Source organism: Salmo salar, chromosome ssa27 (genome assembly GCF_905237065.1).
Source record: "Salmo salar chromosome ssa27, Ssal_v3.1, whole genome shotgun sequence".
NCBI lineage: Eukaryota > Metazoa > Chordata > Actinopteri > Salmoniformes > Salmonidae > Salmo > Salmo salar.
The window spans coordinates 17,621,092-17,638,995 of record NC_059468.1 but is presented as its reverse complement, the minus strand read 5'-3'; the positions used below and the strand labels follow the sequence as shown (position 1 = coordinate 17,638,995).

Here is a 17,904-nt window from a genome sequence, read left to right as displayed (position 1 = left end):
TTGAAAACATAATCACATTTGCACGATGAGCACTTTCTGTCTCTCAAATACATCATTACAGTTGTTGGTTAGCTAGCTAGTGAATTTTTGCCATATTAGCATATAAATGAGTCAAAACACCTCAAAACAATTATCAATAACAAGATGCAACGATGTCACAACCGATTCCCCACATAGCAGCTTCTTGTCATTGTTGCTAAAGATCTGACTGTTCAGAATCATAACACCACACAGCCTTCTGCCTCATTGATGCACACATCATTTTAATGACGTTGTCAGCCAACCCGTCTATACCAATGAGGAATCTAAACCCTGGTTCTGGCTCGAGGGAGTACAGCTATGACTGGAAGTTACTTTTTTGTATCAGATTAGAAGAATTTACCAAGCAGGTTAAGCTGCTACAAAAAGTCACTTCCAGTTGTTGCTGTACTCTGTCAAGATCCAACCATAAACCCAGAATTTCTGAGGCTATGTGTTGGCCGTTGTGCCAGTTCTTAGACGGTGTTCAATTGAAGTAAAAGCATTTTTTCTTTCTCATCAATTATAACGTTATTGTTGACCCCAAATGTTTTATGGGAGTTGAAAAGGTAAACAAACAACACCCGTTTGTGATGAAAATCTCAGTTGCAAGCTGATTGATCAAATCAAATCAAAGTTTATTGGTCGCGTACACAGTTTAGAAGATGTTATAGCGGGTGCAGTGAAATGCTTGTGTTACTACCTCCTGCCTGTGCAGTAAAATGTCAAAGAAGTTCATAAATAATGAATAGTCAAGAAACAAGAAAGCAAGAATGTCAGAACGAATCCAATTAACAACCCAAATAACACTGTCTCAGTAATCCAAATACAATCTAGTCATATAGTCAGAATGATATGTAGGCCTGTAGCAGTAGATATACTACAGTGAGCTATGTCAACAATCCAGCGATAATGCATGCATGTAGTGTGGATGTGATGATTGAATGGCAACCATCTGTGCTGTTGATGTTTTCCAGAGACGTGTTCCCTCAAGGTCTGCCAGATGAATATGCCTTTGTGACGACTTTCAAGTTCAGGAAGACCTCGAGACGGGAGGACTGGTACCTCTGGCAGATCTTTGACAAGTATGGAATTCCACAGGTGGGTTATCATAGTGGTGTGTGTGTGTGTTCATCAACAGACCCCATGCTGAGTCTATTGTACTGCCAATTGCAATGCTTGGTACGTCGACAGAGAGGCATGATGATTATTTTCCTGATCATTTGTACCATCGAATAGCATTGGGGATGTTGTGTTATACTGAGTGGAACAGGGGAACCCAAGAGCAGACTCAGATGAGGAGACTGGGATGAAGTAACCAAGGTATTTATTGACACACAGGGGGGAGAAGGAGTGCAGGTCAGGGGAAGCTAGGGCGGGTTGCTGGAAACAGGGTAAGCAGGTCTGGAGGGGAATCCAAGGGAGTAGTAGAGTGGGGAATCCAGGACAGAGTAGCAGGATGACGAGACGTGCGACTGGAGACAGGGACCAGAGTCAGAGTGCGCAGAACTGTAGCGGAGAGGAAAACAGCATCAGGCAAGGAAAACAGGCACAACAGGATTTGACTAGTAACAAATGACTAGAATCATAGACTGACTGAGCAGAGATTACAATCTGGCAGCATGGAAGTGGCAGGGCTAAGGAATTGGAGAGGTCTTGATTATGGAACAGATTGCAGCTGGTGGGGATCTGCTCTGACTCCAGCCTATGCCCACACACTGCGAGAGTACTGGGGGAGTGGCAGCAGGTCAAGGAGACACAGGATGAGCAGTAGAGGGCATTGCAGGAGCACGTGACATGTTTTTTAATTTGACCTTTATTTAACTAGGCAAGTCAGTTAAGAACATGCTCTTATTTTCAATGACAGCCTAGGAACAGTGGGTTAACTGTGTTGTTCAGGGGCAAAATGACATATTTTTACCTTGTCGGTTTGGGGATTTGATCTTCTAACCTTTCGGTTACTAGTCCAATGCTCTAACCACTAGGCTACCTGTTGTTCCTACCCATACCAAAAACCGTGGATAGATGGCAGCATTCGCGCAAAACTGAAAGTGCGAACCACTGCATTTAACCATGGTAAGGTGACTGGAAATTTGGTTGAAAACAAATAATGTAGCTATTCCCCCCGTAAAGCAATCAAACTGGCAAAACATAAGTACAGAGACAAAGTGGAGTCGCAATTCAAAGGCTCAGACACTGCCCGTTTGTGGCAGGGTCTACAGACAATCACAGATTACAAAGGGAAAACCAGCCACGTCGTGGACACCGACATTTTTCTCCCGGACAAGCAGAACAACTTCTTCGTCCGCTTTGAGGATAACACAATGCCACTGACGCGTCCTGCTCCCAAGGACTGTAGGCTCTTGTTCGCCATGGCTGATGTGAGTAAGACGTTTAAGTGTGTTAAACCTCGCAAGGCTGCCGGCCCAGACGGCATCCCTACCCCGTCCTCAGAACATGAAACAGATCAGCTGGCTAGAGTGTTTATGGGCATATTCAATCACTCCCTATCACTGAGAATGGTGCCGGAGGAGATGGCTGCCATTTTACGGGCTCTTAACCAATTGTGCTATTGTGTGTTTTTTTTTTACTGATTTTGTACATAAATGTTTCTACTACTGTCTCTTATGACTGAAAAGAGCTTCTGGATATCAGAATAGCGATTACTCACCTCGTACAGGATGAAGAATTTTTCTTTAACGAGTCTGACGTGAAGGATTCAATTCAGACACTGGACAAGGCCCAAATCCCGTCATTTGCATGAAGAACAGACAGAGATATTGGGGTTGTAGGTCGGGGTGCCTTGAAAGAATCCGACGGTGAGGGGGTAACCCACCTCTACCATCTGTCCTATTAGCCAACGTGCAATCATTGGAAAATAAACTGGATGAACTCCGATCAAGACTATTCTACCAACGGGTAGATATCTTGTGTTTCACCGAGTCATGGCTGAACGACGACATGGATAACATACAGCTGGCTGGGTTTTCGGTCCATCAGCAAAATAAAACAGCTGCCCCAGGTAAGACAAGGGGTGGCGGTCTGTGTCTGTGCCAATAACAGCTGGTGCATGAAATCTAATATTAATGAAGTCTCAAGGTTTTGTTCGCCTGTGTAGAGTATTTCATGATAAGCTGTAGACCACACTATTTACCAAGTGTTTTCATCTATATTTTTTGTAGCTGTCTATTTACCACCACAAACCGATGTTGGCACTAAGACCACACTCAACAAGCTGTATAAGGCCATAAGCAAACAAGAAAATGCTCATCCAGAGGCGGCGCTCCTAGTCGCCTGGGAATTTAATGCAGGGAAACTTAAATCTGTTTTACCTCATTTCTACCAGCATGTTACATGCGCAACCAGAGGAAAAAAAACTCTAGACCACCTTTACTCCACACACAGAGATGCATACAAAGCGCTCCCTTGCCCTCCATTTGGAAAATCCGACTATAACCCTATCCTCCTGATTTCTATTTACAAGCAAAAACTACGGGACTGTTTTGTTAGCACAGACCGGGATATGTTCCAGGATTCTTCCGATGCCATTAAGGAGTACACCATATTAGTCACTGCCTTCATCAATAAGTGCATCGATGATGTCATCCCCACAGAGACCGTACGTACATACCCCCCAAAAAAGCCACTGATTAGAGGTAACATCCGCATTGAGATAATGGGTAGAGCTGTCGCTTTCAAGGAACTGGACTCTAACCTGGATGCTTCTTAGAAATCCCGCTATGCCCTCCGACGAACCATCAAACAGTTAAAGCGTCAATGCAGGACTAAGATTGAATCTACTTCACCGTCTCTGACGTTCGTCAGATGTGGCAGGGCTTGCAAACAATTATGAACTACAAAGGGAAGCACAGCAGTGAGCTGCCCAGTGACACAAGCCTACCAGATGAGATAAATGACTTGCTCGCTTTGAGGCAAGTAACACTGAAGCATGCATGAGAGCACCAGCTGTTCCGGACAACTGTGTGATCATGCTTTCCGTAGCCGATGTGAGTAAGACCTTTAAACAGGTCAACATTCACAAGGCCACAGGGCCAGATGGATTACCAGGACGTGTACTCCAAGCATGCGCTGCCAAACTGGCAAGTGTCTTCACTGGCATTTTCAACCTGTCCCTGACCGAGTCTGTAATACCTACATGTTTCAAGCAGGCCATCATAGTCCCTGTGCCCAAGAACACCAAGGTAACCTGCCTAAATGACTAACCGTAGCACTCACAGCTGTAGTCATGATGTGCTTTGAAAGGCTGGTAATGTCTCACATCAATACCATTATCCCAGTAACCCTAGACCCACTATAATTTGCATACTGCCGCAACAGATCCACAGATGACACAATCTCTATTGCACTCCACACTGCCCTTTCCCACCTGGACAAAATGAACACCTATGTGAGAATGCTATTCATTGACTACAGCTCAGCGTTCAACACCATAGTGCCCTCAAAGCTCCTCACCAAGCTAAGGACCCTGGGACTAAACACCTCCCTCTGCAACTGGATCCTGGAATTCCTGACAGGCCGCCCCCAGGTGGCAAGGGTAGGTAACAACACAACTGCCATGCTGATCCTCAACACGTGGGCCCCTTAGGGGTGCGCGCTTAGTCCCCTCCTGTACTCCCTGTTCACCCACAACGACAAGGCCAAGCACAACTCCAACACCATCATTAAGTTTGCAGACGACACAACAGTTGTAGGCCTGATCACTGACAACGATGAGATAGCCTATAGGGAGGAGGTCAGAGACCTGGCCATGTGGTGCCAAGATAACAACCTCTCCCTTAACATGATCAAGACAAAGGAGATGATCGTGGACTACAGGAAAACCACTCTCATTGACGGGGCTGTACTGGAGCAGGTTGAGAAACCAAGACAGTCGTGAACAGGGTATGACAACAACTATTCCCTCTCAGGAGACTGAAAATATTTGTCATGTGTCCTCAGACCCTCAAAAAGTTCTACAGCTGCACCAACAAGAGCATCCTGACTGGTTGCATCACTGCCTGGTATGGTAACTGCTCGGCCTCCGAGCACAAGGCACTGCAGAGGGTAGTGCGTACGGCCCAGTACATCACTGGGTCCAAGCTTCCTGCCAACCAGGACTTCTATACCAGGCGATGTCAGAGGAAGGCCCTAAACATTGCCTAAGACTCCAGCCACCCTAGTCATAGACTCTTCTCTCTGCTACCGCACGGCAAAAGGTATCGGATTGCAAAGTCTAGTTCCAGGCTTCTTAACAGCAACTACCCACATGCCAAAAGACTCCTGAACAGCTAACCAAATGGCTACCCCACCCCCCACCCCATTTTTACACTGTTGCTACTCTCTGTTTATTATCGATACCTCGACTAACCTGTTCCCCCGCACATTGACTCTGTACCGGTACCTCCTGTATATACAGTAGCCTTGTTACTGTTATTTTATTGTTGCTTTTTTTTCTTAAATGTTCTTATTTTGTTATTTGTAATTTTTTGAATTAATTGTTTTACTTCATTTTTTTTTGTAAATACTTTCTTAACACTTATTTTTTCTTAAAACTGCATTTTTGGTTAAGGGCTTGTAAGTAAGCATTTCACTGTAAGCTCTACACCTTTGGTATTTGGCGCATGTGACAAATGTGATTTGATTTGATTTGACTATCTGCTGTCCCCACTTGCTTGAAGATGTCCACCATTGCTTTCTTGGGTACAGGAACAAAGGTAACTGAACTAAATCACTATCTCCCTGTAGCACTCTCTGCTGTCATCCTGAAGTGCTTTGAGAGGCTAGTTAAGGATCATATCACCTTTACCTTACCTGACACCCTAGACCTACTTCAATTTTTTATACCACCCCAATAGATCCACAGATGATGCATTCACTGTCACACTACACACTGCCCTATCACATCTGGACAAGAGGAATAGCTATGCAAGAATGCTGTTCATTGACTATGGCCCAGCCTTCAACACCATAGTACCAAGTTCATCATTAAGCTCGGGGCCCTAGGTCTGAACCCCGCCCTGTGTAACTGGGTCCTTGACTTCCTGACGAGCCGCCCCCAGGTGGTGAAGGTAGGAAACTACACCTCCACTACGCTGATCCTCAACCCAGGGGCCCCACAAGGGTGTATGCTCAGCCCCCTCCTGTACTCCCTGTTCACCCATGACTGCATGGCCATGCACGCCTCCAACTCAATAAGCAAGTTTGCAGACAACACAACAGTAGTACCGTATGCTGATTACCAACAATGACAAGACAGCCTACAGGGAGGAGGTGAGGGCCCTGGTGGAGTGGTGCCAGAAACATAACCTTTCACTCAACGTCAACAAAATGAAAGAGCTGATCGTGGACTTCAGGAGACAGCAGAAGGAGCACGCCCCTATCCACATCGACTGAACCGCAGTGGAGAAGGTGAAAAGCTTCAAGTTCCTCAGCGTACACATCACTGAAAGTTGAAATAGTCCACCCACACTGACAGTGTGGTGAAGAAGGAACAACAGTGCATCTTCAACCTCAAGAGGCTGAAGAAATTTGGCTTGGCCCCTAAGACCCTCACAAACTTTTACAGATGCATAATTGAGAGCATCCTGTCGGGCTGTATGACCACCTGGTACGGCAATTGCAGCGCCCGCAATCGCAGGGCCCTCCAGAGTCTGCCCAACGCATCACCGGGGGCACACTGCCTGCCCTCCAGGACACCTACAGCACCCGATGTCACAGGAAGGTCAAAAAGATCATAAAGATATCAACCACCCGAGCCACTGCCTGTTCACCCTGCTATCATCCAGAAGGCGAAGGCAGTATTAGGTGCATCAAAGCTGGGACCGAGCGACTGAAAAACAGCTTCTATCTCAAGGCCATCAGACTGTTAAACAGCCATCACTAGCCGGCTACCACCCAGTTACTCAAACCTGCCCCTTAGAGGCTGCTGCCCTATGTACATACTGGAGACATGGAATCACTGGTCACTTTAATAATGGAACACTAGTCACTTTAATAATGTTTGCATACTGTTTTACTCATGTCATGTGTATACACTGTATTCTACTGTATTTTATTCAATGCCACTCCGACATTGCTCGTCCTAGTATTTGTATATTTCTTAATTCCATTATTTTACTTTTAGATTTGTGTGTGTTGTTGTGAATTGTTAGATACTAGTGCACAGCTAGGAACACAAGCACTTTGCTGCACCCACAATAACATATGCGAAATCTGTGTATATGACCATTAAAATTGTATTTTATTTGATAGCATAGAACATGTTATATTTGCCTATCACGTGTATAAGAGAGTCCTTTCATTATTAACATATTCAACTTTATTCACTTGATCCTTCCACTGTCGCTCCTACCCAGGTGTCTATCCGTCTGGACGGTGAAAACAAGGCAGTGGAATACAACGCAGTGGGGCTGACCAAAGACGCAGTGAGAGCTGTGTTCAAGAACGAGGAGGTGGACAACCTGTTCGACAGGAACTGGCACAAGATCGCCCTGAGCGTTGAGGCCAAGTCGGTGTCTCTCTACCTGGACTGTAAACTCATCCAGACCCTGCCCATCGGGGACAGGGAGGACATCGATATCCACGGGAAGACTGTGATCGGGAAGAGGCTGTACGACAGCGTGCCCATTGATGTGAGTGGCTGGGTGTTACAAATTTCAGGGTTGAGGTTAGGAGCAGTGGGAAGGTCAGGGGATTGGAAGTAAGCTACAGCAAGTGGTGGAACAACATGATGGATTAAAGGTGCAATATGTAACTTTTTGGGCAACCCAACCGAATTCACATCGAAATCTGTGTTATGGATCATTCTCATTGAAAGCAAGTCTAAGTTGCAGTAGATTTGTTCTATGTTCCCCATTTCTATGCTTCTCATTCTTAAGTTTTGTTTTTGTGTCAAACAGCTGAAAATAAAATATTTTTGTTTATGGGAAAGATATTTCACAGCAATTTAGATGGTACAATGATTCTCTACACTATATTTGCTTGTTTTGTCACTTAAACTCAAATTAGGAGAACTATTCGATTTTTAGCAACCAGGAAATGGCGGAGCGATTTCTGCATAGTACATCTTTAAGGAAGTACTGTTTATATTGTATTTTTAGACTAGTGTCCATCTTGTGATTCTGTGTTCATGTACTGTACTGTAGTGTATACATTTAGCTAACTTTGTGACTTTCTGTCCCTGCAGTTTGACCTCCAGAGGATGATCATCTACTGTGATTCCAAACACGCTGAGCTGGAGACCTGCTGTGATCTGCCCACCGGGCCGGTGAGTCAGACAGTCAGACAGACAGACAGGGCACCTGTCTTTGTGCTAGGCCACTCCAGGAGCATGTCTGCCATGGTTCTCATACTCACCTTACAGTGGTGAGCCACTGAAGTGAGTCAGCCAATCATCTGTCACTGTGGTGGGCCTGGGCCACTCTGCTGGACAGAATGCCTGTCATACCTCACTGTTTCCTGAGAGATATCTTTCCTTTTTTTCCTTTTCTCTGTCCTGCCCACTTACCTGGCTCACCTTCAGACGGTAACACTGTTTTTTAATTCCAGTGCCCCAAGAAGGTGGTGACAGAGGCCCCTCCCATAGAGATCCCCACCCCCACCCCTGCAGGTGTGGAGCAGCAGAGAGGACCCCAGGCGGTCAACTGCTCCTGTCCCGCTGGAGAGAGGGTAAGATGCATAGGTCAAAATTCAATCATAGGCCATAGCTCCTCTATACTAACAATGGAAGTGTTGTTTGATGGTTTCCAAAGATCTGTTTATGTATTCATGTTTTAGTGATATGCAAAAGAGATCTCATATTCAATGTGACCACCTGATGAAATAATGGATCAATAATGTTCCTTCCCCACAGGGAGAGATCGGTGTACCTGGGTTTGCCGGTCCCAAGGGTGAAAAGGTCATCTAACGCTCATCTTAATCCATATCTCGTGTGTGATACAACAATATTCCCTGTTCCTGGATCTATTTCTCTGGGCTCGTTGTTGTGCTCTGTCACAATGTCACATGCCTACTCTTACAGGGTGATACTGGTGCTCTGGGAGCAGCTGGACCTACTGGCCTCAATGGAGCCAAAGGAGAAACTGTATGAAAACATTACTGTGATAATGTCAACCATACTAATGCCTCATTTACAAGATCTTATATCTTCATTTGACTCTGTTTCTCACAGCAGGAAAATAATCCAGCAGCGCCAGGAAATGTGAATTTTTTGTAGATTATAATTAATGGAGAATTTTGTAGGGGTTGATAAACATTTTCGTTAGCGTAAATCAAGTCAAATCAATTGGAAATTGGCAACTTTATAAGCCCTTTTAAACGTTGAATACGCTACAATTTGCATTTCCTGCTGAGCTGGAAAATTTTCTAACAACAGAATATCGAATTAAGATAACAGATCTGTTTTGGCCTCACATTTTAAGGATAAGCACTTGATAGTAAACATAGTAAACTGTCATAGTAGCACATAACTTGTTTACCTGATATTAGATTTTTTTATTATTATATTGTGTGTAGTATATGATTAAAACGTTCCTGCTAGATGATGTGTTAATCTACATAGATATTAGACTTAGAGGTTTCTGTTATCCTAAGTGGCATGCACCTCTTTTATCTTTTCTGCTGTCTTTTCTTTCTCCAGCCTCGATAATAATTGATCCATGTTGATTGATTATTTGCAGGGCAAAGTAATATCTGTCAAGGGAGACAGAGGTGAGAAGGTAAGGTCATGGTTTTGACAGTCAAACTCCTCACATGTCGTAATAATAATAACAATATCAACGCAAGGGCATCATCATATCCTAACCCTCTACAACCAAAGATGTCTGTCTCATTGGATCTATCACACACATTTAACAAAGACAGAATTACATCTAAAGTGCAGTAGCAGTGTAGAAAAGCAATAATTTTTTTTAGGAATACCATACCATTCTTTAGGAGTAGGAAAATGGTCCTACATGTCATAGTGAGAATTACAGGACTGTTGGCCACAGAGGAAGTGTAGCTCAGAGGACAAGCCCACGCAGACGCCCACCCGCTCCGTTAGAAACACACACTTTGGGTCTGTTAAACACACGTGCATGCACACACACACACACACACACACACACACACACACACACACACACACACACACACACACACACACACACACACAGGGTCGGCCCTACGTGGCATTGCCAGCTGGGAGCTATAGGGTATAATTTCCCCCTCAGGCCAGACCAGGCCAGGCATGTAGCATACAGCCAGTCCAGACCATACTAAATCTGGGTTGAAATAAGATTTGTGTCCTTTTTGATGCTTTTGCTGTGCTTGAATGAGCTTGACCTGGTGGGTAGTTCCAAACCATCTGACACTCCAGGCAGGGCTCAATCAAGTGCTCAAAGTATTTGAAATATTTGAAATACTATGTGAACCCAGGTCTAGTCCCAAGGAGGATACTTAAGATGGCCACAGTGTAGGCTGGAAAGCAAGGCCACACTTCTCGCATCTCTGGTTGAAATGCACTTAAAGTTATGTTATGGTTTTGACAGCTGCACCTGTAGCGAGTGTGCTGTAATTTCAACATGTATGCAATATGTAGGCAGTGTAACTTCCTGCTTTGATATCCACAGTGTTAGGACTTGGAAATATTAGGTTCCGACACCAAGATCAGGTTAACAGTCTCAACGTCATAGAATCACATTCCTGCCATGGACTCACCACACAAGCAGCCGACCCCTTAGCTAAAAAAATATGCATGCCTGAATCCTGGAAATGTATTTATTTGCAGACATGGCGTGGTGGTGGAATTTCCAGGGCGAGTTGGAGAAGAACATCCGCCTAATGCCTGAGAAGTTTACTGATAAAACTGCATGAAGCTACAAACACATGGTGTTTTCTGCTTCTGAACTATTTATTAATCTATCTCTGTCTGCTAAACCCATAGAAATATCATGACTATTCTATTTCATTCTATTTCTGGAAAATCCATGTTTCTACCCTAGGGTTTTTGCAATTCCGTTTGTGTCAACTTTTTAAGCAGACTGCAAAACTTAGTACACCCACAGGTTGGGTCAGAATGGACATGCTGGCACAGTGACTGTAAGGGCTAAAAGTGAATTCATCACTTTTCATGCTCTGATTGCTACTATAGAAAATACACTGACTATACAAAACATGCTCTTTCCATGACATAGCCTAACCAGGTGAATCCAGGTGAAAGCTATAATCCCTTATTGATGTCACTCATTAAATCCACTTCAATCAGTGTAGATGAAAGGGAGGAGCAGTGGTGGAAAAAGTACCCAATTGTCGTTCTTGAGTAAAAGTAACCTTAATAGAAAATAGAAAAGTAAAAGTGAAAGTCACCCAGTAAAATACTGATTTAGTAAACGTTTAAAAGCATTTGGTTTTAAATATACGGAAGTATCAAAAGTGAAAGTAAAAATAATTTCACATTTCTTATATTAAGCAAACCAGACGGCACAATTTTCTTTTTTTAATTTGCGGATAGCCAGGGGCACACTCTAACACTCAGACATAATTTACAAATGAAGCATTTGTAAAGTAGGGATGACCAGTAGGGATGACCAGGGATGTTCTCTTGATAAGTGTGGGAATTGGACCATTTTCCTGTCCTGCTAAGCATTCAAAATGTAACGAGTACTTTTGGGTGTCAGGGAGAATTTATGGAGTAAAAAGTACATTATTTTCTTTAGGAATGTAGCTCAGTGTTTGAGATCAATTGACACCCTTTACCATGGCACTTTGAGATTTATTTTAAATTGCAAAACCCTTACGCACCACAGCACTTTGTATACCAGGGTTGGCTGGCCTTCTCTAGTCACTCGTAGGCTCAGTCACTGGTATACTTTTATTTACAAAGCCATTTTGTGTTTACTACCTTTTTATTTGGGCATTTTTATTGTTCAGAAATGTGGTGGGTCGTCTCTTCGTTCGCTGGACTTTATCTTGCTAACTGTTCCAAATGTCCGAACTGAATTTGGTAAAAGGACTTTTATGTACTCTGCGCCATCGGCTTGGAACGCCTTACAAAATACTTTTAAACTGGAAGAACTTCTCCCGATTGGTATTTTTAAATCACTGATGAATGATCTTGAGACTGATTCCCTGACATGTCAATGTTTTTAATTTGCTGTTTTTGATTTTGTTATATTCTTTGTTATTAATTCTATGGTTCTTACTAGAGTACTTGTAGTTTTTCATGTTGTTTGTCTAATTTTTGTAATGACTTGGCGCTGCCTATCTTGGCCAGGACGCTCTTGAAAAAGAGATTTTAAATCTCAATGAGCCTTTCCTGGTTAAATAAAGGTTAAATATATATATTTTTTTTTAAGTAAAGTAAAAGTTGTCAAAATCTAAGTAGTTAAGTACCCCAAAAAATTACTTAAGTAGTACATTCAAGTATTTTTACTTACAGTAAGTACTTTCCACCACTGGGGAGGAGACATGCTAAAGAAGGATGTTTAAGCCTTGAGACAATTGAGACATGGATTGTGTATGTGTGCCATTCAGAGGGTGAATGGGCAAGACAAAATATTTAAGTGCCTTTAAAACCTGTTGGGGCTACAGGTTAGCAATGAACCCCGAGTCGGGATTGCTAACAAGGCTGGAAATTCAAAACATCAAAAATCTAATAATTTCAATTTCTCAAACAATCAACTATTTTACACAATTTAAAAGATAAACATCTCCTTAATCTAACCACATTGTTCGATTTTCAAAGAGGCTTTACGGCAAAAGCATAAAGTTAGATTATGTTAGGACAGTACATAGCCACAAAAGTACAAACATCCATTTTCAATTCAAGGTCAGGCGTCACCAAAAGCAGAAACCAGCTAGAATTATGCACTAACCTTTGTCAATCTCCATCAGATGACACTCCTAGGACATTATGTTATACAATACATGCATTTTTTGTTCCATCAAGTTCATATTTATATCCAAAAACAGCATTTTACAGTAGCGTGAAATTCAGATTTTTTCTTCTCTGAAATGCTTCCGGTGAACATAACAAAATTACTATTCGAAAACATTGGTAAATTATAATATTGTCATTCAAAGAATAATATATTATCATCTCGTAATTGCTACCGAATGGCCAGATCTCAAAATAACTTTACTGGGAAATCACATTTTGCAATAAACGGGGTGCTATGCTAAGAACAATAAGCTATGCTATACAGTTAGCATCATCTAATATCGATAATAACATTGTAAATATCCCCTTACCTTTGATTATCTCCATCAGAAGGCACTGCCAGGAATCCCAGGTCCGGAACAAATGTGGTTTCTTTTGACAAAGTTCATAATTTATGTCCAAATAACACCAAGTAGTTAGCGTTCATTATGCTCCCACAAAACGTGGTGGGGGGGTTGTAAAATCACGCCGAAAAGCTAAAAAAACCTAGTAAATAATCTATTTACGTTCGTTCAAACATGTCAAACTTTGTTTAGCATTAATCTTTTGGTCCTTTTTAACGTTAAACATCAGTAATATTTTCACACAACCTATCCTATGTCTTGATAAACAATTAATGACAAACTCACGCTTCTCAGATTTATGCGCAGGCGCAAAAAAATGAAATGACGACATGTCAACTTCCTTGCATTATAATTTGCTCTCTGTTTATCATAGACGCTTCAAACAACTTTATAAAGATCGTTGACATCTAGTGGAAGCCGTAGGTGTTGCGAAATGAATCCTTTCTCACTATGGTATCTATAAAACAATGACACTAAATAGTACAGTCACAAAATTCAAATTTTTTTTTGCCTGCAATATGAGTTTTGTTATACTTACAGACACCATTCAAACTGTTTTAGAAAATTCAGAGTGTTTTCTATCCGAATGTGTTAATAATATGCATATCCTAGCTTCTGAGTTGGTGTAGGAGGCAGTTAAAAATGGGCACATATTTTTTTCAAAATTTCTCAATACTGCCCCCGAGCCCCAACACAAGGTATGGTAGTAGGTGCCAGGCATACCGGTTTGTGTCAAGACCTGCAACGCTGCTGGATTTTTCACGCTCAGCAGTTTCCCATGTGTATCAAGAATGGTCCACCACCCAAAGGACAACTAACCAACTTGATAATTTGACACAACTGTGGGAAGCATTGGAGTCAACACAGGCCAGCGTCCCTGTGGAATGCTTTTGACACCATGTAGAGTCCATTCCCAGATGAATTCAGGCTGTTCTGAGGGCAAAACGGGGTGCAACTCAATATTAGGAAGGTGTTCCTAATGTTTGGTATACTCAACAGACTAGACTAGACAATCGTACAAAAGCAATTTAAAGTATTTTGTGTATAATGTATTTTCATTATAGGCGGTTGTATGAAGACATTTTGTTGCAATGTTTCTCTCTTTTGATGAAGAATGCGTCAAAGTGGTACAAGCTCTGAGAGTAATGAAAGGGTACATTGGTTTATGAAGTAAAGTCACGGTAAAGTCTTTCTGGTGGTTGAAGGCTTATTGGCACTATGTAATTAAACACTCATGTTTTTTTTGGTTTCTTCTAATTCTTTGGAGGGATTCCTTGGCACAATGAAGACATCAGAGCACAAACCAAAACTAGGATGTTGAAAGGCTATACAACATTTTTAAAGACATTTTTCATTGAGATTGAGGTTGGGGTTGGGTTGGCTATGTGTGAGTGAGGTTGAGTTAGTGTTGAGTTTGCCTGTGTGTATGAACTGACCTCTGCGTGGAGAACACTGCGGGTCTTCGAGAACCGGACCGGACCGCTGTTAACATAGTTTGGCCCCCAACGCCATTGCTCAAAAGTTGAATCTGTTCTATCTGTTTGCCCTTGCTTGTTTACGTACAGTGTGTGCATTCTTTATGTGAATAACTCTCTGTTTTGTCCCGAAGTCTGTTTTTATGTGTTTATTGTGTACTACATGTTCTAACAGTAATCTACTAATCCCTGTTCAGGAAATGAACCCGACCATGTTGTCTCACTGCACCTCGTCGCTGTCTGCATCTGTTGTTACACTATTACGCCTACGCATCACCGGTGTCAAGCCACTCTAACCTCCTCTCCTCTCTCTACAGGGGGATCCCGGTAGCCAGGGGACATCCGGTGACAAAGGATCCAATGGGGAGAAGGTGAGATGATCCTAAAGAGTTGTGATACGGATGCTTTTCCCCTGTTCTGTATCTGTACCTCTCATGACATGTCTGTCACAGAGGTGCGTCATTAAATGGTGAGGCTTGACATATAGTATCTGTTCTGCTGCTTGTCTGCAAGCGGACTTTACATTTGGACACGTACAATTTTTAGATGATTTTGTTTAAAATCCACTTCCAGGGAACCAGTGGAGAGGCAGGTCTTGCTGGGAAAGATGGATCTAAAGGAGAAAAAGTATGAGACAACAACCTTACAATAAGATTTTAGTACAATAAGTTACTGTTATTATGATGTAAACATTTCTGATTAACTTCTGGATCTTTCTGCTTTATTGTGACAGGGTGAATCAGGGCTGACAGGCGATCAGGGATTACCTGGACCTCTGGGACCAAAGGTGGGTGATCGTTCTAGTTCTTTGTTGATTCCATATATGTCTCGGACAGTATACAATAGCCAATGTACTCTCATGACTACATGCAGTCTGCTCTTTGCAAACCCTTGTCTTGTGTTTTGGATGTAAGTTAGTTTAAAGTTAAGAGTTTTATTTGGTTTTGTCTACTCTGATATCAAAGACAGCCTTGTTCTTTGTGTTCTGTGTCTTGGTGGGCGTTTGACATTTGATAGACAATTACCTCTATGCTTGCTATTGATTTACTGTGACTTGGTTGGCTGACTTCCCTTGTCTGAGGCAGCTGGAGAGGGAGGGAGAGAAGGGCAAGAGAAAGCAAGAGGGAAAGTGGGGGAAGAGAGAGAGAAAAGAGAGGGAGGGGAAGAGGGGGGGAGAGAGAGTGGTTAGGTTTGGCCAATGTGCTGTGTGACCACTTAGTCCCAGACTCCCAGCCAAAAAGAAGGTCTCAGCTCAGACTAGTGGGGACAAGAGCCCCCTGTTGACAGAACTTTGGAAAGTTAATGTTTTTTAGACTGTACACCAGGGAAATGAGTCAATTATATCAAACAAAATCCTGAACATAGCATGTCCTTGTAACTGAATTCCTTGATGATACTAATACTTTTGTATTGTGGTTAGTTTACTCATTACCTAGAGTACCAGTCAAAAGTTTGGACACACCTACTTTTTCTTTATTTTTACTATTTTCTACATTGTAGAATAATAGAGAAGACATCAAAACTATGAAATAACCCATATTGAATCATGTAGGAAGCAAAAAAGTGTTAAACAAATCAAAATATATTTGAGATTCTTCAAAGTAGCCACCCTTTGCCTTTTTTAATTTGCACATTTATTTAACTAGGCAAGTCAGTTAAGAACAATTATTATTATTTACAATGACCAAACCTGGACCAATTGTGCACTGCCCTATTGGACTTCTAATCACGGCCAGATGTGATACAGCCTGGATTCAACCCAGGGACTGTAGTGATGCCTCTTGCACTGAGATGCAGAGCATCAGAACCCTGCGCAACACGGGAGTCCTTGATGACAAGCTTTGCACACTCTTGGCATTCTCTCAACCAGCTTCACATGGAATTCTTTTCCAACAGTCTTCAAGGAGTTCCCACATATGCTGAGCACTTGTTGGCTGCTTTTCCTTTACTCTGCGGTCCAACTCTTCCCAAACCATCTCAGTTGGGTTGAGGTCGGGTGATTGTGGAGGTCAGGTCATCTGATGCAGCACTCCATCACTCTCCTTCTTGGTCAAATAGCCCTTACACAGCCTGGAGGTGTGGTGGGTCATTGTCCTGTTGAAAAACAAATGATAGTCCCACTAAGTGCAAACCTGATGGGATGGCGTATCGCTGCAGAATGCTGTGGAAGACATGCTGATTAATTGTTCCTTGAATTCTAAATAAATCACTTACAGTGTCACCAGCAAAGCACCAACACACCTCCTCCTCCATGCTTCACAGTGGGAACCACACATGCGGAGATCATCCGTTCACCTACTCTGCGTCTCACAGAGACATGCTGGTTGGAACCAAAAATCTCAAATTTGGATTCATCAGACCAAAGGACAGATTTCCACCGGTCTAATGTCCATTGCTCATGCTTCTTGGCCCAAGCAAGTCTCTTCTTCTTATTAGTGTCCTTTAGTAGTGGCTGCTTTGCAGCAATTCAACGATGAAGGCCTGATTCACGCAGTCTCCTCTGAACAGTTGATGTGTCTGTTACTTGAACTGTGAAGCATTTCATTGGGCTGCAATTTCTGAGGATGGTAATTCTAATGAACGTATTCTCTGCAGCAGAGGTAACTCTGGGTCTTCCTTTCCTGTGGTGGTCCTCATGAGAGCCAGTTTCATCATAGCACTTGACTCCACTTGAAAAATGTTCAATGTTCTTGAAATTTTACGCATTGACTGACCTTCATGTCTTAAAGTATTGATGAACTGTCTATCTCTCTTTGCTTATTTGAGCTGTTCTTGCCATAATATGGACTTGGACTATTACCAAATTGGGCTATCTTCTGTTATACCAACCCTACAGTACCTTGTCACAAAACAACTGATTGGCTCAAACACATTAAGAAGGAAAGAAATTACACTAATTACCTTTTAACAAGGCACAGATGTTAATTGAAATGCATTCCAGGTGACTACCTCATGAAGCTGGTTGAGAGAATGCCAAGAGTGTGCAAAGCTGTCAACAAGGCAAAGGGTATTTACTTTGAAGAATCTCAAATATAAAATAGATTTTGATTTTTTTAGCACTTTTTTGGTTACTACATGATTCCATATGTGTTATTTCATAGTTTTGATGTCTTCACTATTATTCTACAAAACTGTCCAATGAGTAGGT

At 42.4% G+C, this 17,904-nt stretch overlaps 1 protein-coding gene across 2 annotated transcripts in view; it reads left to right on the top strand.

The window, feature by feature from the left end:
* LOC106588620 (collagen alpha-1(XXII) chain) overlaps window positions 1-17,904 on the top strand; it is a 77,478-nt gene that overhangs the window by 25,072 nt on the left and 34,502 nt on the right. The window contains exons 6-15 of one of the 2 annotated variants that reach the window (XM_014177785.2): window positions 996-1,119; window positions 7,374-7,649; window positions 8,204-8,284; window positions 8,566-8,685; window positions 8,870-8,914; window positions 9,038-9,100; window positions 9,696-9,734; window positions 15,074-15,127; window positions 15,330-15,383; window positions 15,490-15,543. In XM_014177785.2, coding sequence (XP_014033260.1) covers window positions 996-1,119; window positions 7,374-7,649; window positions 8,204-8,284; window positions 8,566-8,685; window positions 8,870-8,914; window positions 9,038-9,100; window positions 9,696-9,734; window positions 15,074-15,127; window positions 15,330-15,383; window positions 15,490-15,543 — 910 coding nt within the window. The remainder of the gene's footprint in view (window positions 1-995; window positions 1,120-7,373; window positions 7,650-8,203; window positions 8,285-8,565; window positions 8,686-8,869; window positions 8,915-9,037; window positions 9,101-9,695; window positions 9,735-15,073; window positions 15,128-15,329; window positions 15,384-15,489; window positions 15,544-17,904) is intronic. The other variant, XM_014177786.2, reaches the window with a different exon arrangement.